At 37.6% G+C, this 26,218-nt stretch overlaps 2 protein-coding genes across 4 annotated transcripts in view; one reads left to right on the forward strand and one right to left on the reverse strand.

The window, feature by feature from the left end:
• rps6ka2 (ribosomal protein S6 kinase, polypeptide 2) overlaps window positions 1-20,548 on the forward strand; it is a 76,318-nt gene extending 55,770 nt beyond the window's left edge. For both annotated transcript variants that reach the window (XM_065250425.1, XM_065250433.1), the window contains 8 exons: window positions 2,349-2,474; window positions 4,417-4,506; window positions 11,663-11,821; window positions 13,913-14,074; window positions 15,385-15,461; window positions 17,013-17,130; window positions 17,367-17,504; window positions 18,578-20,548. In XM_065250425.1, coding sequence (XP_065106497.1) covers window positions 2,349-2,474; window positions 4,417-4,506; window positions 11,663-11,821; window positions 13,913-14,074; window positions 15,385-15,461; window positions 17,013-17,130; window positions 17,367-17,504; window positions 18,578-18,703 — 996 coding nt within the window. In that variant the 3' untranslated portion in view covers window positions 18,704-20,548. The remainder of the gene's footprint in view (window positions 1-2,348; window positions 2,475-4,416; window positions 4,507-11,662; window positions 11,822-13,912; window positions 14,075-15,384; window positions 15,462-17,012; window positions 17,131-17,366; window positions 17,505-18,577) is intronic.
• A 669-nt stretch (window positions 20,549-21,217) lies between these two features.
• On the reverse strand, window positions 21,218-25,219 carry LOC135732391 (stonustoxin subunit beta-like). Of its 2 annotated transcripts, XM_065250403.1 has the most exons (3): window positions 24,919-25,219; window positions 24,740-24,796; window positions 21,218-24,575 (listed from the first exon to the last, which is right to left on the reverse strand). In XM_065250403.1, the coding sequence occupies exons 1-3, from the start codon at window positions 24,962-24,964 to the stop codon at window positions 24,049-24,051; spliced, it is 630 nt and encodes a 209-aa protein (XP_065106475.1). In that variant the 5' UTR covers window positions 24,965-25,219; the 3' UTR covers window positions 21,218-24,048. The 2 variants fall into 2 exon arrangements, with proteins under 2 accessions (XP_065106475.1, XP_065106484.1); XM_065250412.1 differs by lacking the exon at window positions 24,740-24,796.
• Between the last annotated feature and the right edge of the window lie 999 nt (window positions 25,220-26,218).

Raw genomic sequence — 26,218 nt, forward strand, 5'->3', positions numbered from 1 at the left:
TGTGATGTCACAGACTAACTAAGCAATAATGACATTCGTTGACAACAAGGTATCATATTAATCATATTGCAGTAAACACATTTAAGCATTTTTTTAAAAATTAAGCCAGGATGTACATGACAAACCTACCATAAAATATAGATAAGATGTACATTTATGGTTAATGGGTAAGTAAGAATAGTAAAGTGAGTATAAGGTTTTAGTCTGACTACTATATTAATGGATTAAAATATAATATTAAACTTATGAAAACTTTAAAAACTGTAAAAAAACAAACATGCCTAGATATCCCCCAATACAAAACTCTTATCAACCTCAATGCAAACATCTGGCAACCACACACATTTTTTGTTAACTTTATGACGCAAACATACTTACAAAGCAATTTTATTACATCTAATTTAATAATTTAAAGAGAGCACCAATTATCCGATTTAGATTTTACATTTCCTTTGGTGTGTAAGTGTGTATTAGTACATATTAATGATATTCAAAATGTACAAACCCCAAAGTAAATGATGACGCAAGTTATCGTTTCCAACTTGAATCTCTTTTCTTGGATTTGTAACAAACACACGGATTGTATGCGACAGTTTACTTCCTGAGCCTGTTGATGTGGACACGACGGTCATTATAATAACTCCGCCCGCTTCTGACTCACAGCCTGTAAGTGGTTTATTTTTCATATTTAAGAAATTAACTACTGGTTAAACCATCATAACCATGAAACACAAGTTTTGAGCAGTGCAGAGTTGTTTTTTGTCGTTTCTACGATCAAATGCAGACATGGTTTTAATGTTTTAACATCCTTACCTTATCTGTTATGTCCTGCTTAAGCTGTGCGGGTAACGTTGATCGATAAGCTTGGTCATCTGCATTTTCTGGATCAGATTCGGCTCGTATTTAGGTATAAAAATAGACGATATTAACTTCTTTCACTGCACTTTTCAGAACGATGTCGATGAGCTTGGTACAAAATACAAAATCAACGCTTTTCAGAGAGGCATAGAGGAGCAACATTAATGTATGGTATGTGGAAAATAATGTTTTTTTAACCATAAACTACTCGAACACATTGTGTTACACCAAAAATACAAAATAACATTGTTTTTAGCAAAGTAATAGGTGCTCTTTAAAATTATGTCATTATTTAATAGTATAAATAAATACATGTTTATAAGCTCTTTTATGTGAAAGTCACTAACATAAACTAAACCATTGCAGTCTTTAGTTAACCTAGCCTGAATAATGTTCTGGATTCAGTTAAGCTCAGTCTGGATTTTCCTTCAGAGAAACATTTGCTCACAGCACAAAAAGCAAAAAGAAACAAAAGCATTACATGAGCTGAACTGATTCTGCCAGAGGTTTGCTACCTGAAGAAAGGTTTTATTGAAGTATCTGAGATCCGATGGCAGCAAACAGATGGTGTTGATCGATGAGCGTGCAGGTGTACCTGACACTAGCAGATATCCTCTGAAGTGCTGTTGTCTAGAGATGCTAATCTAATGCGGCGGCTGTACGGCATACGATTAACTTGCAATGATAGCTCTCATGAACATGCATGAGTGCAGCTATTTGTGGAGCTAAACCTGTGCAGTGATCTGTGAGACATTTCATTCACCTGAAGACACTGATGGCTATTTCTGTTTCATATTAGTGTGTATGATGTTAAAATGGCATCATTTTCATGTAAATGATGTCCTGTAGGCCTGTGTTTAAAGATCCGGGCTGGGAATTATAAGGTTATGTCTTTAATTCTTTCCCCGCCATTGACGAGTTATCTCGTCAATCTGCAATACCGCTAGTATCCACCAGGTGGCAACTTATAAAAACCAGAAGTATTGCCCTAGGGCAAACAGCTGTATGTCCGTGTATGTTTTAAAGATCGCTCTGCATCTGATCTCTATCAAAAGTCCTTCACAAAAATTTTAACAACTAAAAATTAAACAAACTAAGCCAAGTTTATTTAACCTCCTAAGACCTGGATGTCCATTCACTTTTTTTATTTTTGCACCATAATACTTAATTCTGTAACTGGAACCTGTTGTAAACAAAAAAGGACAAATACACTGCTTCATGTTCAAAGAAAAAAATTGGTTATTATATTTATTGGTTTTTCCTAACCACAAAATAGCAGGAAGAAATCTGAAAAAAAAGACAAACCCAAGCTCAGGTCTTGGGAGGTTAAAACGCACATTATAAGCAGAACATATGCATAGTTAATGTGATGAACGTCACTTGTGCTTACTCTGCTTAAACACCTGTGTGAAATTGAAAAGAACTGATGTTAAACATCTATCAAATGACAAATGAGTGAATCTGTATGTATGTCTGTGTTTTATTTGCAGCAACTTCATGGCAACAACATTCATTTTACTGATGGTTATGAGTTAAAGGAAGATATCGGCATAGGAGCGTATTCGGTCTGTAAGCGTTGCGTCCACAGGATCACCAGTGTTGAATACGCTGTTAAAGTGAGTAATCTAGGAAAAGCAATGGGAATAAATAAATGTGTTTTGTTTCATTAAGTGTAATTTATGAGACAGGCAGTGTCTGCTTCACAAGATGTATTGCAGCAGAGGACGACATCGCTCACTGTCAGTGTTACCTGTGTCCATGGGCGGAAATCCCGGGGGGGTCGGGGGGGACAGGACCCCCCCTATCTGAGGGTTGTCCCCCCTAAATTATCATTAGAATATGTGTATTGAAAATAATTTAATGATTTATAATACTTAAACTAGTTGTGTAAGAAGTGAAACAATACAAATGCAAACGGAGCAACAACAAAAAAACGTTTTAAATATTTGGATTCCCCCTCCCTTGCCTCACAGTGGTTTGGTCCACTGCCCACGCCCCTTTTACCTCACCACCACACATTCCGGTGGTAGAGAAGTGTACGGAGCCGACGCGTTAATAAGCTATATACAATACAACGTTTCCCATCACTTATCAGTTTATCCTCATATGTTTTAAAACTGGACTATTTTGACATATAAACATGAACATATTTCGTTTTCTGAGAACAGAAGCAGATAAACGATCAAGAAAACATTTTTATGCATTCATGCAGAGGTGAGGCAGAGCTGAAAGTAACAAATTACATTTACTCACCTTGCTGTAACTGAGTTTTTTGTGTACTTTTACTTTGAGTAGTTTTTAAAATCTGTACTTTACTTTTACTTAAGTATGTTTAAAGTATTGTTGGTTACTTCGCTACATGTTAAATCATATCCGTTACTGAGTAAAAATAAATAAAAAAGTAAGGTGATAAAGACGCGCCACGGTCGGATGATTGATTGATGGGCGGGGGAACGCGCAAAAAGAACCATGGAGAGGGACGAGACAGGCGCAGGCTAATGCAGACCCTCAATTCAATTCTTACGAAAGAAACCCCTGGCCATTGACGCAAAGCGATTGTTTCATTCAGGTAGGGTTCATGCTCTTGAGTACGGAGTTTGAGAATTGCCGACCGTGTTTAACCGCTAATTTGCACGATGCATTTTTAATACATGCGCATTATCTTCCGAGGTCTAGCAGCTTCGCGTCAAGTCAAACAACTTGAGAACGTCCTCGAGAATGCGCAGATCATTAGACATTGCAGAGAGAGAGAGAGCGCGAGAGAGATAGATTGAAAGACATCAGGTACACAGGTCTGGGAGCTAATAAACGTGTAAAGGATGTATAGTGTATAGCCATGGCACTCATCTCATTATATGTTCATTTATGTATATAGTTTAATAACAATGTATGTTACCAGCAATACATCAATTACAACCTTCATATAATGATTGTATTTACTAGCTGCTGACCTCATATTATTTTTGCTTCAAAAGTGCATAACTCACCTGTAAAAATCATTAAATAATTCCATAAATGTTTCTTAGTTATAAAAAGCTTTTTATTTTATTAACATTTGTTATTGCACTTTAATTGTAGAGATGTTTACAATTAAAAACATAGTTTGAGATGTATATATCCTTCCTTTGTGAACTATACTAGAAACCTCTCCCCGCTGTAAAAAAGTAACTCTTAAAATTAAAATGACTTTTTACTTGAGTAGATTTTTAGACCAGTAACTTTACTTTTACTTAAGTAAAATATTATTAAAGTAACTTTACTTTTACTTAAGTAACATATTATTAAAGTAACTTTACTATTACTTAAGTAGAAAATTGTATTACTCTTTTCACCTCTGCATTCATATGTATTAAAATTAAATTTGCGTCCGTTCATAGAGAAAGAGAAACGTTTTCTATCTGTACCCATTTCCTTGCAAGTACAATTTTGCCTGTATTATTGGTGTCCCCTTCAAAAATTGTTCTTGAAAAATTTTATGTTTATTGTCCCCCCCAACATTTAGATGAGATTTTCGCCCCTGCCTGTGTCTAACATTTCGACTGGCCCACTTCATTTCAGATTATTGACAGAGCCAAGAAGGACCCGTCTGAAGAGATCGAGATTCTGCTGAGATACGGCCAGCACCCAAACATCATTACTCTGAAAGATGTGAGTCATTGCATGAACAAAACTTAACAAAGTGCTACATTTAGTGTTGTGGAGCTGCCCTTCAAGATCGAATCTGAGTTCAGTTTTAGATATTGATGTCAAGTGGTCATAAATACCTTGTGGAAAATAAAAATGTTTCGGTTTCCAAAAGACAAGGGGAGACAGTGAACGTGGATCTCCGCTGCAAGGCAAAAATGTAAAGATCTGTAATTAACATTTTATGCATTCATACATTAGCTCAGTAACTAAGGTAATTTAATTGTTATTTATTTTGCTTGTTATCAGAAATAATCTACTGTAGAGGGACTCTGTTGTTTTTGATTTTATGTGGAACTTTACCAGAAGTTAAGTTTGGGCAACAAAAGCTGTTTGTTGATGTTGTCGCCACTAAAACCAGCTGTATTTTTTGTGTTTAAGAGTTCAAAGGTTCGCATTATCATTTAATCAAAAGGGGAAAAAGGTAGAACATATTAAACATGCTATCCAAGGGAAGGTCCCCAAACTTGAAATCTTAGCCCGAACCCAGAGTACTCTGTAACTGTGATAGATGTACAAGCAGAGAGTGAGGCGATGGGATGAAGGAGAGATGTAGCAAAAACTGTCATGGGACAGAAATGAGGGATGACGATATAGAGAACTCTTCGGCTGATTGGTTGAATTACATGATCATGCTGCTCCAGATCTTGAAAAAAATTAAATACAGATTATCTTTAAAACTGCCAGCTTTATGGCTGGATGGCCGAGTGAGAAGTGACATTGGCCCTGTCCTTATGTGGACTTTCGGTCTCGTGGCCTTAAATTGCGCTTAGTCTACAAGTCTGTAGGTTGTCCCATCTGTCAATCTACACTACATGATGTCACAAGTCTTGAGTGTGCCATTTGGGAGAGGGCATAAGACGAGCGAGTCATTTTACCCAAAGTTAAACATTTTTCAACGCTCGGCGGGGACACAACCCACCAGCTGTTGGCATTTTTGAGAAGTGTGGCACTTCCATTGGAAACAATTGAAAACACATGCTGGCATAAACGCCATGGTGTGCACACCCCCTAAGACTTGCAAAGTACTGTGTACATTATACAAAGTTTTTTTTTTAATGATTTATAAACCACAGGCTTTAGATATGCCCAGATGAACAGTATGTATTGTTTTACCATAAAGATGTTTTGTCAATATTTGTGTAACATTGCAGCTTCCTGATTGATATATTGTGCTTTTTGAGGTGTGATATTACTTTTTAAATTAGCTGACTTAGATTTTCTCTGTTGGATTTTACAGCAACTCAACTGATATATACATGGTATAGAAATATTATTGTGATGAACGAGGCGCCCGCCTCGTCCTCCGATCGCCACCAGAGGGAGCCATCCCCTGAGTTTTAATGCTCTTCTTGGACTGCATTTCCCATGATTCCACATACCGGGACTGATTACACTCCACCTGTACCTCATCTTGAACCCCATTTAAACTCCACTAGGACTTTCATTCAGTGCGAAGTCTTGATTTGCCACGGCTGTCATTTCTGAGCGTTTTCCCTGTCTGTTCATATTCTGGTTTGTGACTTTGATCTGTTTATCCCATTATTACGAGTGATTGCTGCCTGCCCCGATCTCCTGCCTGTATTAAGACTACGAGTTTGCCTGTCCCTTATTGAACTGTTGGTGTGTAACTTGTTCTGCTTTCTGTTGAGAGATAATAAAGACTGCAAATGGATCCTCAGCCTCACGGTGCATCATTACAGAAGACTTCGCCAAACAGTGATCCAGCGTCTGTCTCTCAGCTTACCATGGAACTCTCTGCACAAGCGCAACAGTTAGCAGGCCATCAACAACAACTGGCACGACTTACCAACATCACGGAGGAATTAGTCGCTGCTTTGCAGAATCTAAGAGGTATTTCCACCACTGCTAATCCTACCGCTGCCACTCCAGCTCCGCCTCCTCTCACCACAACCACCATGAATGCTAATCCACGCTTGGCTCTCCCGGACAAGTTTAATGGCGACCCCGGAAAATGTAAGGGTTTTTTGATGCAATGCTCTCTCTTTGTCACACAACAACAATCACTCTATCCCACTGATAGCAGTCGAATTGCTTTTGTTTGTTCATTACTCACCGGTAAGGCGTTGGATTGGGCTACCGCTGTTTGGAAGGAAGATGGATCAATGTTTCCCTCATTTAACCATTTCCTTGCTCAGTTTCGCAGCGTTTTCGAACACAGCATTGGAGGAGAGAGCGCAGAGGAGCGCTTACTACAAATTTCTCAAGGAAATCGTTCTGCAGCAGACTACGCATTAGCTTTCCGCACACTCGCGGCTCAAGCAGGCTGGGATGAGAAACCACTGAAGTTGATTTATCGCAAAGGACTTAACCGTGAGTTACAATCAGAGCTGGCTTGCCGTGATGAGGGGAGAGATTTATCTGCATTTATTGACCTGTCCATTCAGATTGATAATTTACTCAGAACCCGTCGTTCACCAGTACAGTCCCAACCGACAGAATCTACTGAACCTATGCAACTTGGGTATACTCATCTAACACCTGAAAAGAGAGAGCGCCGTATTCACAACCAACTCTGCCTGTACTGTGGTAAACCTGGACATCTGCTATCCACCTGCCCCACCCGACCACCCAACAAACGAAATACTTTGGTGAGTTCCAACATTTTCACTTCACGTTCTCAAAATACCGTGCAAATCCATGTCCAATTAATAACACAGGGGAGAACGATTGAGACTTTGGCTCTCATTGACTCGGGTGCAGCAGGAAACTTCATGTCTGAAAAGTTCGCTAAACTGCATGATGTTCCATTAACCGAATGTCTCTCTCACTTGGCAGTGGAGGCGATAGACGGTCGCCCCTTAGGAGAGGGGAGAGTTCAGTTCACCACGGATGACATCAGCTTACAGATTGGTTCGGATCACCAAGAAGTAATACGATTCCATATTATCTCCTCTCCACATCACTCCCTCATTCTGGGTCTGCCCTGGCTACAGCTTCACAATCCTGTAATCTCCTGGAAGGATCATCAGATTGTTCACTGGGATAGTTCCTGCTCTCTACACTGTCAATCCACTGAGGTACCACTCCAAGTATTTTCCACCATAACGCCTCCACAGCCTTCTGAAGTACCTGGTCTCCCTGAAGTTTATCATGATCTATCTGAAGCGTTCAGCAAAGCTAAAGCTACCAGTTTACCACCACATCGTCCTAATGACTGCTCCATCGAACTTCTGCCCAACACCACGCCGCCCAAGGGTCGAATTTTTCCCTTATCACAACCAGAATCCGAAGCTATGAAAAAATACATCGAGGAGGAGCTGGAGAAGGTATTTATTCGACACTCTGTTTCACCTGCTTCATCTGGCTTCTTTTTTGTAAAGAAGAAGGACGGTGGACTACGTCCGTGCATTGATTACCGGGCTTTGAACGAAATTACAGTCAAGTTTCGATATCCTTTACCTCTTGTACCATCAGCGCTGGAGCAACTCAGAAAGGCGAGATACTTCACCAAATTAGATCTTCGAAACGCTTACAATCTTATTCGCATCAAGGAGGGCGATGAGTGGAAGACGGCTTTCTCTACACAGTCTGGACACTATGAATACTTGGTGATGCCCTTCGGGTTATCTAACAGTCCGTCAGTGTTTCAATCCTTCATAAACGATGTTTTCCGGGATATGCTGGATCGCTGGGTCATTGTGTATATCGACGACATTCTCATCCATTCGGAAACCCTTGAAGAACACATTAAACATGTGAGGGCAGTTTTGAAACGTCTGATCCAATATCAACTCTACGCCAAGGCTGAGAAATGTGAGTTCCACCAAACATCTACTTCCTTTTTAGGATACATCATCTCTGCAGAAGGGGTAGCTATGGATGACACGAAAGTGCGCGCCGTTCTCACCTGGCCTCAACCCAAAACCATTAAGGAGCTCCAACGTTTCCTTGGCTTTGCAAACTTTTATCGACGATTCATCAGAGACTTCAGTACCATTGCCGCACCTTTAACCTCCATGACGAAAAAAGGGTCTACCCGCCTGTCCTGGTCTCCCACGGCTCTAATGGCTTTTCAACGACTCAAAGAATGTTTCACCACAGCACCTATACTCCACCACCCTGATCCCACTCAACCTTTTACTGTGGAAATTGATGCATCCAACACAGGAATCGGAGCTGTTCTGTCTCAACGTCAGGGTCCAAGTAATAAAATGTTTCCATGTGCTTACTTCTCACGCAAATTGTCTCCAGCAGAACGAAACTACGACGTAGGGGATCGAGAGTTACTAGCCATGAAAGCAGCCTTCGAGGAATGGCGACATTGGTTGGAGGGCGCACAACATCCTTTTACAGTACTCACAGATCACAAAAACTTAGAATATCTGCGCTCCGCCAAATGTATGAACACCCGACAGGCCAGGTGGGCAATGTTCTTTACACGATTTCAATTCACCGTCACTTACAGACCAGGCTCCAAAAATACCAAGGCAGACGCCCTATCTCGTCTTTATCCTGAACCCAGTGAACATACCGTCACAGAACCTATCATTCCTGAAACCCATATCATTGCTCCAATTCAGTGGGATATCATCACCGAAATCAACCACGCTAATGCTCTCTCTCCTCCTCCTGACGATTGTCCTCCAGCGAAAACGTACGTTCCCGAGGGTCTCCGACCAACCCTTATTGAACAGATTCACTCTTCACCCAGCACCGGTCATCCTGGCATCACAGGTACCATTCATCTCACACAAGAAACGTTCTGGTGGCCTACATTAAGTCACGATGTCTGTGAATTTGTAAAGAACTGTAACATTTGCAACATTTCCAAAACCTCCCACCAAGCTCCAGCAGGACTCTTACAACCCCTTCCAATTCCACAAAGACCCTGGTCGCACATAGCCATAGATTTCATCACTGATCTACCCAAATCCAACAACAACACTGTAATTCTCACTGTCGTTGACCGTTTCTCTAAAGCATGCCGTTTGATACCACTTCCTAAACTCCCCACTGCGTTTGAAACAGCCGAAACCTTATGTAACCAAGTCTTTAGATTCTATGGTCTACCTGAAGACATTGTTTCAGATCGAGGTCCTCAATTCACATCCAGAGTCTGGTCAGCATTCTTCAAACAACTCAACATCAATATCAGTCTTACTTTTGGTTACCATCCACAAGCCAATGGTCAGACAGAAAGGTTGAATCAAGAAATCACTCGCTTCCTCCGTTCATTCTGTCATCAAAATCAAGCAGACTGGAGTCGGTACCTCATGTGGGCGGAATATGCTCAGAACTCACTCGTCAAACCAGCTACAGGTATCTCTCCTTTCATGTGTATCCTTGGCTATCAACCTCCACTCTTCCCATGGTCAGGAAATCCCTCAGATCTGCCGGCCGTCAATGACTGGGTTCAGAGATGTGAAGAGACGTGGAATGAAGCTTATCATCATTTACAGAGAGCTATTCGCAAGCAAAAACTCCAAGCTGACCGACGCCGCAGAGCTCATCCTGAATATCAACCCGGTCAGTGGGTCTGGCTGTCCACCCGTGATATCCGCCTCCGTCTACCCTGCAAGAAACTCAGTCCCAGGTATGTGGGTCCATTCAAAATTATTAGACAAATAAACCCTGTTTCATATCGATTGGATTTGCCTTCTACTTACCGAATCTCTCCCACTTTCCATGTTTCTCTGTTAAAACCCGCTGGTGGTCCGAGAGGAGATCAGGACGAGGCAGCCGGTCCATCGGGTCCACCGCCCCTGCTGGTCGGCGGCGAGGAGGCGTACCAAGTCCATGACATCCTCGATTCCAGACGCCGAGGGGGCTCCCTAGAATATCTGGTCGACTGGGAAGGGTATGGTCCAGAGGAACGCTCTTGGGTAAGGGCGAGGGACATCCTTGACCCTTCACTCACCGACGAGTTCCATCGGAATCACCCAGACAAGCCAGCTCCTCGACCTCGTGGAAGACCTCGGCGTCGCACGCATCCTCGCTTCGGGAGCCGCTCGCAGGGGGGGGGGCTCTGTGATGAACGAGGCGCCCGCCTCGTCCTCCGATCGCCACCAGAGGGAGCCATCCCCTGAGTTTTAATGCTCTTCTTGGACTGCATTTCCCATGATTCCACATACCGGGACTGATTACACTCCACCTGTACCTCATCTTGAACCCCATTTAAACTCCACTAGGACTTTCATTCAGTGCGAAGTCTTGATTTGCCACGGCTGTCATTTCTGAGCGTTTTCCCTGTCTGTTCATATTCTGGTTTGTGACTTTGATCTGTTTATCCCATTATTACGAGTGATTGCTGCCTGCCCCGATCTCCTGCCTGTATTAAGACTACGAGTTTGCCTGTCCCTTATTGAACTGTTGGTGTGTAACCTGTTCTGCTTTCTGTTGAGAGATAATAAAGACTGCAAATGGATCCTCAGCCTCACGGTGCATCATTACAATTATGTCCTGCATGATCCATGTGAAAAATATTTGGTCACTTGCTGAAAGTTGTTATGCGCGTATTTTCACATGCAATTGAGCATTATCACATTATCACCACAAGTTGTTGCAAAATGACAGTTTCTGCAAGTGGGACCTATAGTCTGAATCACACCAAGAGTATAATGTGAGCACACCGAACAAATATAATGTGTGATATCATCTGAGACGGTTTTTATCCTCAGCGGTCTTACCATCTTAACCTGCATTATCAATGAGCCAGTTTCATAAGTTCTGCTTGCATAAGCCCGTATGGACTCCTGGGGCCTCATTTACAAAACAGATTTAATCTTTGTGTGTGTGCGTGCGTGCGTGCGTGCGCGCGCGCGCAAATCCACAGAAACGTTCATATTTATGAAAGTGGTCTTTAACGTGGAAGTGCTTAGTGCCACATCAGGGTCTGAGCAGAAGTAAGCACGGTTGTATCAGAAACATTGACAAGCACTCATTTATAGGTCAATAACATTAACTAGGATTTGTTTAAAGGCGGAGATCTAAAACTGCTTACCGTAGATGCACACGTTCGGTCTATGTCAAAACACATATACATGCTTTTGAGAAATAATGCCAAGACCATATTTAGGACGGTCTCTACACAGCATTTTCTAAATGAGGCCCCTGGTGAGAGCGAGCGACTGATGGATGACTGTGCTCTGTGCTGCAGGTGTATGATGATGGGAAGTATGTGTATCTGGTGATGGAGCTGATGAGAGGAGGAGAGCTGCTGGACCGGATCCTGAGGCAGAAGTGCTTCTCAGAGCGAGAGGCTTCAGCTGTACTCTGTACCATAACCAAGACTGTGGAGTATCTGCATTCACAGGGGGTCAGTGTGCAGAAGACACATTGTGGATTGTCATAGTATTTTGGGCAAGGCTTTCAACCGGTTTACGGAATGAAAACGAAAACCAGAAACTTTTGATGTTTCGCAAGGAACAGAAACGAAACCAGAAACTTAAAAAAAATATATGTTCTGGAACAGAATCGTTTATTTAAAATAATGGTAACCAGTTAATAATGTTATTTTTTTGGCTCTTTAAAGCAACACTATGTAGTTTTTTTTACCTTTAATAATGTCAGTGATAGAACAACTTTTAACTGGACAAATTGTACTGTTGCTGCAACCTGAGCAGCCTTCCTAGCTGCTACAAGCACACTCTGAAAGTGGCGGTGGAGGGTAGGAAACACAGCCTGCCCCTCCCCCTGCCTGGGGGAGCTTAAGTCATTTTTACATGGAAACTACATAGTGTTGCTTTAACAAGATTTCTGTGCTATATATCTTGGTGAAGTTCACTTCCAGTCATCGTTAACTCATTGGAGAAAGGCTACCAATTATCTCAAGATGTTTGTTTATTAATACTAATTAGTGGTGTAACGGATCGCAGTTGATCCATGATCTGTACAGATCACGGCCCACGGTTCGGCTCGCATGCGATTCTCGGATTAAAATGCAAATTTAAATAGGGTGAAAGTTGATCATTTGCACGTGTTTCAAAGGCTTGCTAATGTTAACACTTAAGTGATTTTAGGCAATTTAACCGCAAAAAGGTGCGAAAGTGAGCAATTTTCTGTACGTACAGAAGCATGCGGTTGAATGTGTCCGTTCCAACTCCAATCAAACGTGATCATCCCTATGCCCTTCAAAGATCAGAACTCTTGATGTATAAACTTAAGAGAGAGTTGCACTACTGTGTCTCATACTGTAGTCCATTAAAATACATTTAGTGAATAAAGCACTGAAAAACAACGTCATTTTCACTTTATGTGAAACGACTGTTTATGCTGCATCTTCTTCCTGAAGCACCGTTTGGAATTCGTCCTCCGTCTTTGTGTGTGCGCTCGTGTTTTTATTTGCATTCAAAAGTGCATACATGGAGAGACGCATTTCAAAAAGCAAGCGAACAATCTTTCTGTTCTTGACAGGACTCGAAAGGTTCTCGAAATACCACAGTATTCTTATTCTAATAAAAACATTTGTTTAAGTTGTTAAACAACATGGCAGAAATTGTCCTTGTCTCGTTGTTGATTTAATATTATAATCTTTACGTTATTAAGAGACATACCATGAAATTGTATCTACCATACACTGACTAATCCAAGTTCAATACAAACAGAGTAAATAAACATTGCTTTGTATCATATCAAACAGATGTACTACTGTATATGAAAAATACTAGGCTATATGAAGAGTTCAGATGCAAAATCCTCTAAGTACATCTGACAAGCATTTTTTTTATCAGGCTCTTATGTTTGGGTTCAGTAATTTCACTTTAATGGCAATAAAAAAGGTTATTGAAAAATGTAAAAATTAAGAAACTGAAGCACCCATTAGGGTGGAATTAAGGTTTGGAATTCGTCCTCCATCTGTGTGTGTGCGCGTGTTTAAGTGCACTCAACAAATGTAGGCATGTCAGAATTACAGTTATGCCGCTTTCATAATGTAGCCTTTTTTTACTGTATTGTTTGATGACAAGATAGAGACTAATGTAGACTAATAATTTAAGTTTAATGTCCTAATGATCAGCCTACTTATTTGTATGTCCCACAGCTGACATGGAACGTTATTAACCGGTTTGAGAACTTGATTTTTTTTGTTCTAACCTGTTCAGGAACATCGATTTCTGTTCAGAACAAACCAATTGGGGAAAAATCTAGTTCAAAGCCCTGATTTTGAGTCATATAATATCTTTCTTTAATAACATTATACAATGCAATTTGATAATGCTTACAAATTATTTTTTTAATATAAGAAATATACATGAATATATTGTATTGGTTGCATACTAAGAACATTTTAGTCATGAAGAATTATTCAAATCTTAATTAGTGCCTTATCCATAAATGAGCCACAACATGAATCATAAGTGTTTGGTGATTTAAGTCATGTGTTTAAGTCACTGTGTCTGCTTCTGCCCAGGTTGTGCATCGAGACCTAAAGCCCAGTAACATCCTGTATGTGGATGAGACAGGCGACCCAGAATCCATCAGAATTTGTGATTTTGGTTTCGCCAAACAGTTGAGAGCAGAAAACGGTCTTCTCATGACGCCCTGCTACACTGCTAACTTTGTGGCACCAGAGGTACTTTTTGGTGTTACTATTATTATTAAAGGAATAGCGGAAAATTTTTACGAATTTTTTAAAAGAACCACCCCTCCACTTAAAAAAAAATGCACATGCGCAGCACATGCCTATTAAACGCGTGCCCGAGAGAGAGCATGCAGGAGCCTGGTTATTCTCTTTGCTCTGTTTACAAGTTGCTGTCGGCATGTTTAGCTTGTATGTGCGGTGCATGACTTGTGCCAGGGCTAGCATCGCTAATCAACTTTTACTAGCAGTGATGTTAAATGGATTTCTCCAAATAGCATTCCAAACTTTACCTGTCGAATAAAAACTTCACGTGGGAAGCCCAACCTGTGCTTTTTATCGCACGCCAGCGTGTGAAATAGTCTCCCAAAAACATTCTGGTCTTGTTTCTTTCTTCATAGTCCTACAATTCGTAGACACTTTTTCTCTTGCGACCCTCAAACATTTTGAAAAATACGGTGAGAACGCGAGCTTCAATGAATGGTTGAAACCGTAGCCCACCACACATATTTGAAAGTGCGCATGTGCAGAAAGCGAACCTAGGGACGAGCACGTACGACGGCTTTACGTAAACATATCATCAGAATGATTGACAACTGGGATGACCAATAGATGTCTAGATGATCCAACCGGAAAAAGATCTTCCGCTATACCTTTAAAGGAGCATTTCACCCGTAGAAACATTAATCTTTATTGAAAGTGTGTCATATTTGTAGTCGAAATGTAACATATATTAAGAATTTGGTGCCTATTTGAAAAGGGGTGTTTGTAGTCTCACCCCCTCAACAAAGATATTGGACTTCCTTCTTTCAATGATGCAAAATGATGATTTTTACATCATTGAAAGAAGGAAGTGCAACACTGAAATCTGTATTTCTCCTGTCTCAGTGGCAACTGAGGAAATTATGCATGACCATTCAAAAACATGACTGGGGTTCAAACTATACAAAGCTTTATGCAAATGAGTGAAGTGTCCCTTTAACTAATCTAAAACAACTACTGGCAAAAAAATGTTGGTCATTTAATGTCATAAAGTCATGAACACTGTAAGGGTTGTTCATAGCAATTCAAACCATGGTTAAATCAACATAATGTACTGGTTTTACAAAATAGTGGCCATAGCCGTATGATAAAAGGCAAGAATTTATTGATTTTTTTTATTGGAATAAGTTATTCTTACAGCATGCTCACTTTACAGTTACTAAGCAACATCGCATCTTAGTGCATTAATATATAATGTGAGAATATAAGTGCATTTACACTTTAAATGATTATAGTCTCATGTTAACCTGTGATTCATGCAGGTCTTAAAGAAACAGGGTTATGATGCCGCCTGTGACATCTGGAGTCTTGGGATCTTAATGTACACCATGCTGGCAGGGTAAGATGAAATGTTTTCACAGTATATGAACAAAAGTGTTTGGGCACTCCTGCTAATGAACAGGTTTGACTACTTGAGTACTTTATTTCCATAAGCACAAATCTTAATGCTCCTGCATATAATGATTTTGTGTTCATCTATATAGCAACAGTCAGAGCCTTTTTCTATTCTAATATGATAATGCTCTTATGCACAAAGTAAAGAAACGTTTGATTCAGACTAGGGACTTGCCTAGTCCTGAACCCAGCTGGACACTTTTGTTATGACTTGCAGGTGGTGATCCATGACTTGTTGCACACAGGGATGCAGCCTTTTTAAAAGCAAAACTCTTGAAACAAAGATGGAAACTACATTATTTAAAATGTTAAATTTTGTTTTGATTGGAATTACTGGAACAGAGAAGCACGTTTAGGTATTCATTACATGTGTCACAATACAATTGTCTAATATAGTGTATATATATATATATATATATATATATATATATATATATATATATATATATATATATATATTATTATTTATTTATATATATATATATATTTATTTTATTTATTTATTTATTTATTTATTGAAAATATGCTCATTTTCCATCTCCCCTAGAGTGAAACATTTGATTTTTACCGTTTTGGAATCCATTCAGCTGATCTCTGGGTCTGGCGCTAGCACTTTTAGCATAGCTTAGCATAATTCATTGAATCTGATTAGACCATTAGCATCACGCTAAAAATAACCAAAGAGTTTCAATATTTGTCCTATTTAAAATTTGACTCTTCTGTAGTTACATCGTGTACTAAGACCGACGGAAAATTAAAAGTTGTAATTTTCTAGGCCGATATGGCTAGGACTATACTCTCATTCTGGACTAATAATCAACGACTTTGCTGTCGTAACATGCCGTAACAGGCGCAATGATATTACACACTGCCCGTAAATAGTCCCCTGCTTTTGAAAGTTACCAAGGGGACTATTTTCGGGCACTGTGTGATATCATTGCGCCTCCTGTAGCCATGTTACGGCAGCAAAGTACTTGATTATTAATCCAGAATGAGAGTATAGTTCCTAGGAAAATGAAAAATGAGCATCTTTTCCAAAAGTTTAGTGTCCCTTTAATGTTTCTAATTTCCTACAGAATTACGTGTGGCCTATCTGACATTAATGTAAACAAACAAAACACTGTTTAGAGCATCATTTCTCTCATTGCACTGATAAGGGCACTCAGAGAGCCGAGTGAAGGGATTATTATTGTAAGTAAGCTGGGTCAGTTCAACACTAGACACAGAGTAATTGTGTGGTACACAACGCCAAAGCTTTCACAAGCCAAGCAGCACTCTTAATTTAATGTTCCTGGAAATGGATTGAGCTTTAAACCTCTTTGTAATTAAAAAAAAAAAAAATTCCCATCCAGACATGGCCATATGTGTAGTCTAAAAATAACTGGTGGAAATGGGGGTATTGTGAAAAAAGCTGCTCTTTGACTTTCTGTTCTCACCCAAAAGGGCACACATTTTAAAGTTCTTTTACCCACTCAGCACTCGTTCTGTCCCACAGATTCACACCCTTCGCTAATGGACCTGACGACACACCAGAGGAGATCTTGGCCCGCATTGGAAGTGGGAAATTTGCCTTGACAGGAGGCAATTGGGACACAGTGTCGGATGTAGCCAAAGTCAGGTTTCTTCTGTCTATAAATAGATAGATGGATGGATGGATCAAAATAGATTAAAATCAAAAAGTGCATTGTGTTCACAGATATACAGTATTGTAAATATTACTGTACCCTAACTGTAATAGTCCCTATCAGATATTTTTGAGACAGATGCTTTTTTACTAACCTAACAGCATCTCAATCAATCTGTAATATTGCATCTTAGCCTCTAATTTTTCCTGTTTATGTTTAAACAGGACATTGTCACTAAAATGCTACACGTGGATCCTCACCAGCGGCTCACAGCACCTCTGGTTCTCCGTCATCCGTGGATAGTCAATCGAGAAGAGTTATCTCAGAGTCAGCTGATCAGACAAGATGTGCAACTGGTGAAGGTAATGCATCTGTCATTCATGACATCTGTCTGCAAACATAATGATAGATGTACACATTATGTACTGTGACAAATGTTTATTTTTGACATTTGTTATAATAATAAAAAAAACATTCAAGATAAGCAAACAGATAAGAAAGTTTTTTCTGAATGTGAAGAAAAAGGCTTTTTCTCAGATGCTAGTTTTATTAACAAAGTCCAACATCGCCACCTAGTGTCTAGCTGAAAAAATGCTACTTTGGAAACTTTTAAAGACTGTTTGCTTTGATGCACATTAAAATTCATATTCTTTCTATTAAAGGAAAATGAATCCAAACTTTTATGCAATAAAATGATAATGGTAAATGATAATCAAACAGTTCATTATAGAATGAAGCATCACATACGGCAAAAATATATATTTTAAATATATTTAAAACTAAAAAAATTCCAAAAATACTGAAATATATTTTGAAATATGTTTTAAAAAATATATTTTTTGACCATTTTTGTATATTTTGCAATAAATATATTTTAAAGCATTTACTTCACATTGGAAAAGAAACTTTGTATATTACAAACCTGTATATATATTTTAAACTGCAAACATATACTATATAATATATACATGTTATGCTCACAATTTATAAATTTTAAACAAACTTTTATATTTTGGCCAGGAAAAATATATTTTTTTGCCATAGGGGTTGTAAAATTAGAAATGTATTTGTTGCCACGAAATACATTTTATAATATATGTTAATATATGAAGGTTAAAACTAAATATATTTTCAATTTAAAAAATATATTTAAGCTTTAATTTCTGCAAAATGTAATATGCATATTTTTAAAACATATTTTTGGCCAAAGAAATGTATTCATACAATGTTCATAACGGTTTAATCTTAGCCGCTGTACTCGTTGTACCGATTTTTCTGTGTTTTCTCCTGCTTTTATTAAGTAAAGCTTTGAAACAATTAAACAATTGTGAAAAGCGCTATATGAATAAAATTGACTTGACAATGTCAATGCAATAATCATTCAACACATTATAATGTATGATATGCTAAATCAACCTATGACATCATTCTTCAGGGGGCGATGGCTGCAACATACTCTGCTTTGAATCGATCACCACAAGCCCCAAAACTGGAGCCAGTTCTCTCTTCAGGTCTTGCTCAGAGAAGAGGCATGAAGAGACTCACATCCACTCATCTATAGACACAGCAGGCTCTGTAACTTTAGAGACGCGTCACAATGTCCAGGCTTTGGACAGGACACCAGGACCAGCAGAGCATCTGGAGTAAAGTGAAAGAATCTGACCGACCGTTGTTGTTGGAGTACTGGACTGATGGCTGAACAAGTGTATCGGCTGATGTTAAAAGATTGAGACATCCCAGCTGTCAGGGCTTGTAGCTGTTTCTGAATCATGATAAAGTGCTTATTATTTTTAACGGTACATCACAGTTATTTGTTCGCAAACTGCGTGCAGTCAGCTGGAATGACAGCCATTCATTAAAGTCACATTTAACTTAGAGCCATGTAGAAGTTAGCAGGGGTTGTACAGACTATGTCGGTTAGTTTATCATTTGGGCCTGTGTCGATTAGGTGTGGATCAGGTTACTTTAGTTGCACTAAAGTTGGAATATTATTATTCAGAATTGGCAGAATGTGAAAAGGTTCACAAAGCATGTTATAAACAAACTCACATTGGGATGGACTTTAAAGGCTCCTGAAAAGCAGACATTTGTAAAATTTTGATACAGCCAGAATGAAGTAAATCTGTCAAGAGACTTTGGAACTTGACGTGCAGACTCACTGTCTCTAGTTGATCTACAGACTGATACGGATGTGATGATTTATTTGGACATGGGTTTCATTGACTCGCTGACGGTGGACTTAAGAAAAGCAGCATTCATGCCAGCCCTAGAAGTTAGTAGCTCAGATAATTTTTTGTTTATTATGGCGAAGGTGCTGCACTTTTATGCCAGCATTATTAGGATCTTTCAGACATGCATGCCATGTACAGTACATTTTTATTAAACAGATTGTTTAAGACGTCTCTGACCTGCTAAAAGCACAACAAACATCTTGAACATTATTTGGCTGTTTGTTGTCGTTTGGTTGAATTGATTGCTGTTTATGTGAGGACTATTTTTTAACAAAACAAAAAACAAGCTTTCATTTGTAAGTTTATGATTTTTTTTTCATCTTCTGTTAAGGGTTTATTTATTTATTTGTTGACATGCATGTTTATCCGTATTTCTATTTATTTATATATTTGTTTATTTAATTGGTTATGTGTTTATTTATTTATTTATTGTTTAAAGTGACCTTTATTGAAAAACACAAAACCAAAACAAGTACCACACCTTTGCACTATAGATTATACAAATGATGATAAATACAATGGAGACTTTTAATGATAAAAGACAGTATTCAATGGAGATTGTATTTAGAGTTTAACCCATAATGTATTACCTGTTTGTATATACATTAGTCTGGAAAACACCAAATGCTTTACATACAGAGGTCATCTATTATGTCTACATAGTATATTAGACCTACATTGTTATCCATGATAATCTTTTATTAGATGAGGTTAAAGGCAACCTTGAAGAAACATTGTTAGAAAATCAGTTCTCTTTAAAAAGTACTAGCTGGTCCATGAAGCATATATTTCACTTATTACATTTGCATGCCATAGATATTTTGTAGCAGCCTCTGAAACAGAGTTTAATGAATGCAGAACAGATGAAAATCTTTATTTTAATAAAGGGATGCTCGCTCCAATATTTTTGTATGAATATGATAATGATTTTTCCCAAATGAAGTCCTGTCAGACGGAGAAAAACATCCTGATGTTTGTTTCTACGCTGATGACCTTCAGCCAAATCTCTCGCTGGTGTGATTAATTTTTATGATGTATTTAACATGTGAAAATGAATTGTTGCAGATTAGTTTTGCTGCTGATATTTTTACAGTCTCACATGTCTAAACAACTTGTGTTGTACATTGGGTGTAAAGTTACAAAAGTACCCGACTGTAGTATTATTATGATCCATCTGTAAAAAAAATTATTTACTTTTATGCTCTGTGTTGGCTTGCATACCAAATGTTTGTAAATAAACAGCAATTGCTACAAAAACTGAAACTTGTTATTTATATTAAGATGAAAGTATACGATGTTTATTATTTTCAGTTTAGTTTAATGTAAATGGGTAAAGATGAAACACGTGTTTAAAGCTTTATATAATACATAAAAAATTATGATTTATATCCTGTTTTCAGAAAGGCACTGAAAGGGATATTACACATCCATGACAATGTGTCGGAGTTTGTTTTTCTGTAAATACATCCTCACAAAATTTAAGTTGCAAACACAGAAAGACACCTAGGCATTCAACCTTTTCACCACCTGACTAGAGATGTATTATGAAGCACATGTGACAGACGTTGCACTTGGCCATTGGGAGGAATTTCACCAGTCAAGATTCCTTTCTACAGAAAGTTATATTAAACCATCTAATATTTCTCTGGTAATTTTTAATGTAAGAATCATACTAAAATTATTTGAGGTGAACTTGTTTTGATATGGCAATAAAAAGTACTAACATTGACAAAGCATTAATAACATTAAATGTGTTTATTCATTTTTACAAAATAAACATGATAATACAAACAATAATGTCATCAAATAAGTTATAACATCTGTTAAGCAGAATGTTATTTTTCTGGATCTGGTGATGCTGTCCGATTACTTAAAGTGTACTAAGATGGTCAGTTGAGGAACAAGATGACAGTGCAACTCATGACGTGTTTTGTGTTCTTCTGAGTTTGTTCTTCAAAGCCTGGCAAGATCATTCTCTACAAGAATGCAAGTCTTTCCTTTGAATTCTTAGAAACATTCAGTATGTCTATTTTATGTCTTCATGTCGCTGTTAGGTTGGAGAGAAGATATTTCAGGTAAAATCCTCCACATCAGGACAAACCTTTACAATGGACATGGAGTTGGAGCTCTGCACATTGTCCAGCTGGCCATAGTAAGGCACCATACAAACAGCAATAGTGCAAAATTACAACATCACTTTTTTCAACATTTTCCCTACAACAGCTGAAATGAGAGCTGATCTGCTAAAGATAACAAAAGGTGATTATTTCTTTGCAGCCTAGGTTGTCACACATGGACTGACACTCTTTTTGAAATACTACTGTACCTTCTTTAGATATTTGAACAAATGTCCAGCTCATTAAATCTTTTAACAGCCTCAATTTCTCTTGACTTCCCGAGTCCTTTATGGCAAAATATGCCTATGCAAAGCACATTAGCTCCAAGTAAGTTTAAGTGATAGATACATGTTTAATTCTTAACATTTTGTCAACTAATCATAAAAATATGTATTTTACTTTCTACTTAAAAGTGTTTTTTCAAGTATTTGTATTTTATCCGTGTTTTTCTTTGAAAAACATACATTCCAAAGCATATTATCATATTTTTTACTTTATTACATTTCATAAATACAAGTTTTTGTTTTACATTTAATATTTACATTTACTTACTTTCACTCACGTAAAAGTGCATAATTTTAATGTAGTTAGATATTAAATACATTTTTAAATGCAATATCAAAGAATACACAGTATGATTCTATGCTTTAGAATGTAGTGAAGTAATTTTTTCCCAAGACCCTAATAAAGCACAGATGCTAGGAAAATGTAACTTAGTATTGTCCACCTCTGCTATCAAGTGAAGTCCAACTAAATTATATTTAAGCTGATAATAGTCTGTTTTACTGGTGATTTCGCAGCAATTTCGCAATGAAAACCAGCCATTTTTTTATTGCTTTAAACAACAGAATGATACAGTATACAACTTTAGAGCCAGGGGAGCAAATAAAACATACACACACAAAAAAATAATAAAATAAACTACAAGACCATTACATCAGTCAAAGATTTTACAGACAGTACATAAATGAACAGTCTTCATAGATTTTCTATTAGTACTAGATTGAATTGTGGAAAAATTATTTTTAAATTCTTTCAGGAATACAGAAAAAAGTGGCTTTTTGTTAGAAAACTTACACTTATGAATATGAAATTTGACTAATAATATTAAAAGATTGATTACAAAAGCCTCCTTTATCACACAATTTTCATATTTTGAATAACCAAAAACTACATTTTCAAAAAGCAAAACAAAATTAAAAAGTACCTTTTCCTTAATAAACAACGACATCTCATGCCATAACTTTTTCACATGACTACAGTGCCAAAAAATATGGGGTACCGTTTCCAAGTGTAAAGAGCAAAAAGAACACCTGGCTTACATCAATGTCCTTCCTAAAATTACTTAGAAAATGCTTGACAGGGTAAAATTTGTGTATTAACGTAAAAAAGAGATTTCTTTGACCTTACAAAGAATTTATGAGGTAATAACCAAAAATTTTTCCAATCAAGGTCATTAACAAACTTAGCCCAATAGGCAGTAGAGCAAGATTTGGTAACAATGTCCTTTAAAAATAGTGCTCGAATAGATTTGTTATTGGAAAAGCAGCCGTTTTGTTGAATGTTTGCCACTTAACATTGCGTGCTCCGGCGTGGTCACGTGGAAAAGTGACGTCTATGCATACGCTCTGTTGAGCAACATTCTTAACCGTTATGAAGTGAAAGAATGAGTATCCGTGCAATATGCGCATATCCAGGTGATAAAACTACACAACTGAATGTATTCAATGTATGTTGTAAACGAGGATAATTCTAATCAATATTTTGGATTATCCAGGGGCGTCAGTTTGTGTTGAAAAGTGGTGGGGACAAAAGATCAGATGAAAAAACATTACAGCAGGACGGGAAAAATATTGAAAAACGGCGCATCAAAAATGTGTAAAAATACTCAAATACTAAATACTCAGCATAAAACCCTCAACAATGTCAACTGCACACATATAACAGTCCCTGCAACACCAGCTGAACCGAACAGTGCCAAAGCACCATACTGTAGAAAACAGCAGCATGTTAAGTCAATGATTACAATGAAATTCATTACATATGTAAAAGAAAACACATCATAAACACACAACGCAACATATGTGTCCCTGCACCAAAAAAACAGTCGTACACTGCAAAAAAATCTAAGTATTTTTGTCTAGTTTTCAGTAAAAATATCAAAAAATTCTTAAATTAAGATGCTTTTTCTTGATGAGCAAAATGACCTAAGAAAATAAGTCTAGTTTTTAGACCAAAAACACCAAGAAAAGAGTAGAAATAGAAGAAAAAGTAGAAATAGAAATTCTGTGTAAATTTGTCTAAGAAGGACTGATGATTTATACCCAAAAGCACCGAAATTTGTCTAAGACGTGTCTAAGATTTTGCATTTCAATGCGTTTGAAAGTAGACAGACAATCTAGACAGAAAAATATCAAAGCTATAAGAATGAAACAATATATATGTATAGACTTTAAATGATCATTTGTCTTTTGATTTGTTAAATTATATAAACTGGTTTAGGTGACACTTATATACTAATATATATATATATATATATACTAGTGAACATGAATCATTTATAATGTTAGATGACATAGTTTCACTGTTGAGCTGTTATATAAGTAAAACCCAGGATAGAGAGGTTTAGTGAATGTGGTGTTGACTCTGTGGATGAGGGTCGTTGTGTCAGAGACGCTGTAGAAGGACAGAGATCCTGCACTGTGATCCACATAAACTCCTATTTTACTGGACACTACTGGGAGATCTGTGTTTATATTATTGTGAGAGAATGAACATCCAGAGGGACAACAGAACAAACTCCAGGACTGATCATTGCGTCCAAATAAAGACCCAAGACCTTTTCCCTTCCTGCTGATGTTCTTATATGACACTGATATAAACACACCATAACCACTCCATTCAATCTCCCAGTAACAGCGTCCACTCACACTCTCACTACACAACACCTGAAGACAACCATCAAATCTGTCTGGATGATCAGGATACGGCTGATCTGTGTCAGTGCAAGCAGCCGCTCTGTTCTCCTCAGACAGACAGATCCATCTGTGTGCTGTGTTTGGATCCAGAGAGAAGAGACTGAAATCTGAGGAAGATAAAAACATCATATTTTAATGTAACGTTACATTAGTTTATAATATTTGTTTGCATGTTTCTATGATGATGCAGCCTGCCGTCAATTATTCCTTACATAATGTGTTATAGTGTATTATATATTCTCAATGTAATGAATAATAAAATGTGTCTTACATTGTAGGAACTCCGCTCTGATCTTGGGCTCATTGTGAAAAATGTCAGTGAATGAAACTAAAAGTGACATCATCAGATTAAATCTCATGTAAAATCATCCTCATTTTAATCTGCAATGTATTTCTTCTGTTATATTTGATGAGAGTAAATCACAGTCTTAGTTTGAGATGTTTCTTTACCTTTCTCAGATATCTTTTCAATCTCTTCTTTACAGAAATCCTCCATCTTTTCGTTCAGTTTAGTGACAGATTTAATCACATCATCAAAAGAGAGAAGACAAGCGACAGTAGCTGCGTTTACATGGACATTTGTAATCCGTTTAAATGATCAATCTGAATAAAAATATCCCATGTAAACACCTCAATCGGACTAAAAAGTGCCAATCTGATTAAAAATCTAATCCGCTTGTTAGGGGTGGTTTATACCTTTTGTAATCCGCTCAAAAGGACGCGTATACACTTGATCGGATGGATAACTAAAAACTGGGATGGTCTGCGCATGTGCTATCTTTTTTCTTTTTTTAATGGCGGTTGGCAAACCCACTGAAAGGTGCATTTCCGCCACCTACAGGACGGGAGTGTGGAGCATATGCACACGTTTTTTTTATTTTTTTTATTGAACAAACATACAACATGACAAGACATCCAAAGAGATAAAATGTTAAGGAATTTGGGTTTACAATACACAAAGAAAAAATAAATAAATAAATAAATAAAATAAGTAAATAATACTATTACAAAAATAAAATGAGACAGCATAGTTCAATTTTCAATTAACTTCAATTCTTTGGCATATAACAATGTATCTCTACATTTTTTGTTATCAATACATTGGATAGACTCAATATATACATCAAAGTCAATCATGAAAACTTTCAAGCAAGGTTTTAAATTATTTCTTCTACTTTTGTGAATATGAAATTTTCCAAATAAAATCATAATATTCATCATAAATTTAACAGATGGATTATTTGATTCAAAATACAAGATAACATCTTTGGATGTTAATTCACAATTATAACCAGACTTCTGTTGAAAGTGTATAGATAAATCTTCCCAGAATTTTTTGGAGTGACAACATTCAAAAAAAAGATGTAAAGTTCTTTCTGGCTCATCTGAGCAAAATGAACATTTTTCATCAATATCCATAAATTTTGATAAGAGCATTATGCACACGTGCAATGACGTAGAATTGGTGTAATGACATGTGACGCAAATAACTCGAGTTTATTTTGTTGAAGGAAGTCACAAGAAGTGATTGTCTTGTTAATCTTGTTTCTATTATCCTTCCAATTCCCCATAAAGTGATACAAGACAGCGTTGTCCGGTCAGTGCATGATTTATACCAGTGGTCTCAAACTCCCGGCCCGCGGGCCATTTGCGGCCCGCCCTCCCCCTCTCTGCAGCCCGCGGCACCTTTCAAAAATATAACATAATCTGGCACGCAGAAAGATTTTTATTCACTTTGTTTCATATTCAT

This window comes from Paramisgurnus dabryanus, chromosome 20 (assembly GCF_030506205.2).
Source record: "Paramisgurnus dabryanus chromosome 20, PD_genome_1.1, whole genome shotgun sequence".
NCBI lineage: Eukaryota > Metazoa > Chordata > Actinopteri > Cypriniformes > Cobitidae > Paramisgurnus > Paramisgurnus dabryanus.

Coding starts and splice junctions, on each gene's coding strand:
- LOC135732391 (XM_065250403.1), bottom strand. CDS start 24,964: ATGGAGGATTTCTGTAAAGAAGAGATTGAAAAGATATCTGAGAAAG. Junction 24,797..24,918: donor TGAAAAGATATCTGAGAAAG/GTAAAGAAACAT, acceptor TGTCACTTTTAG/TTTCATTCACTGACATTTTT. Junction 24,576..24,739: donor CAGAGCGGAGTTCCTACAAT/GTAAGACACATT, acceptor TATCTTCCTCAG/ATTTCAGTCTCTTCTCTCTG.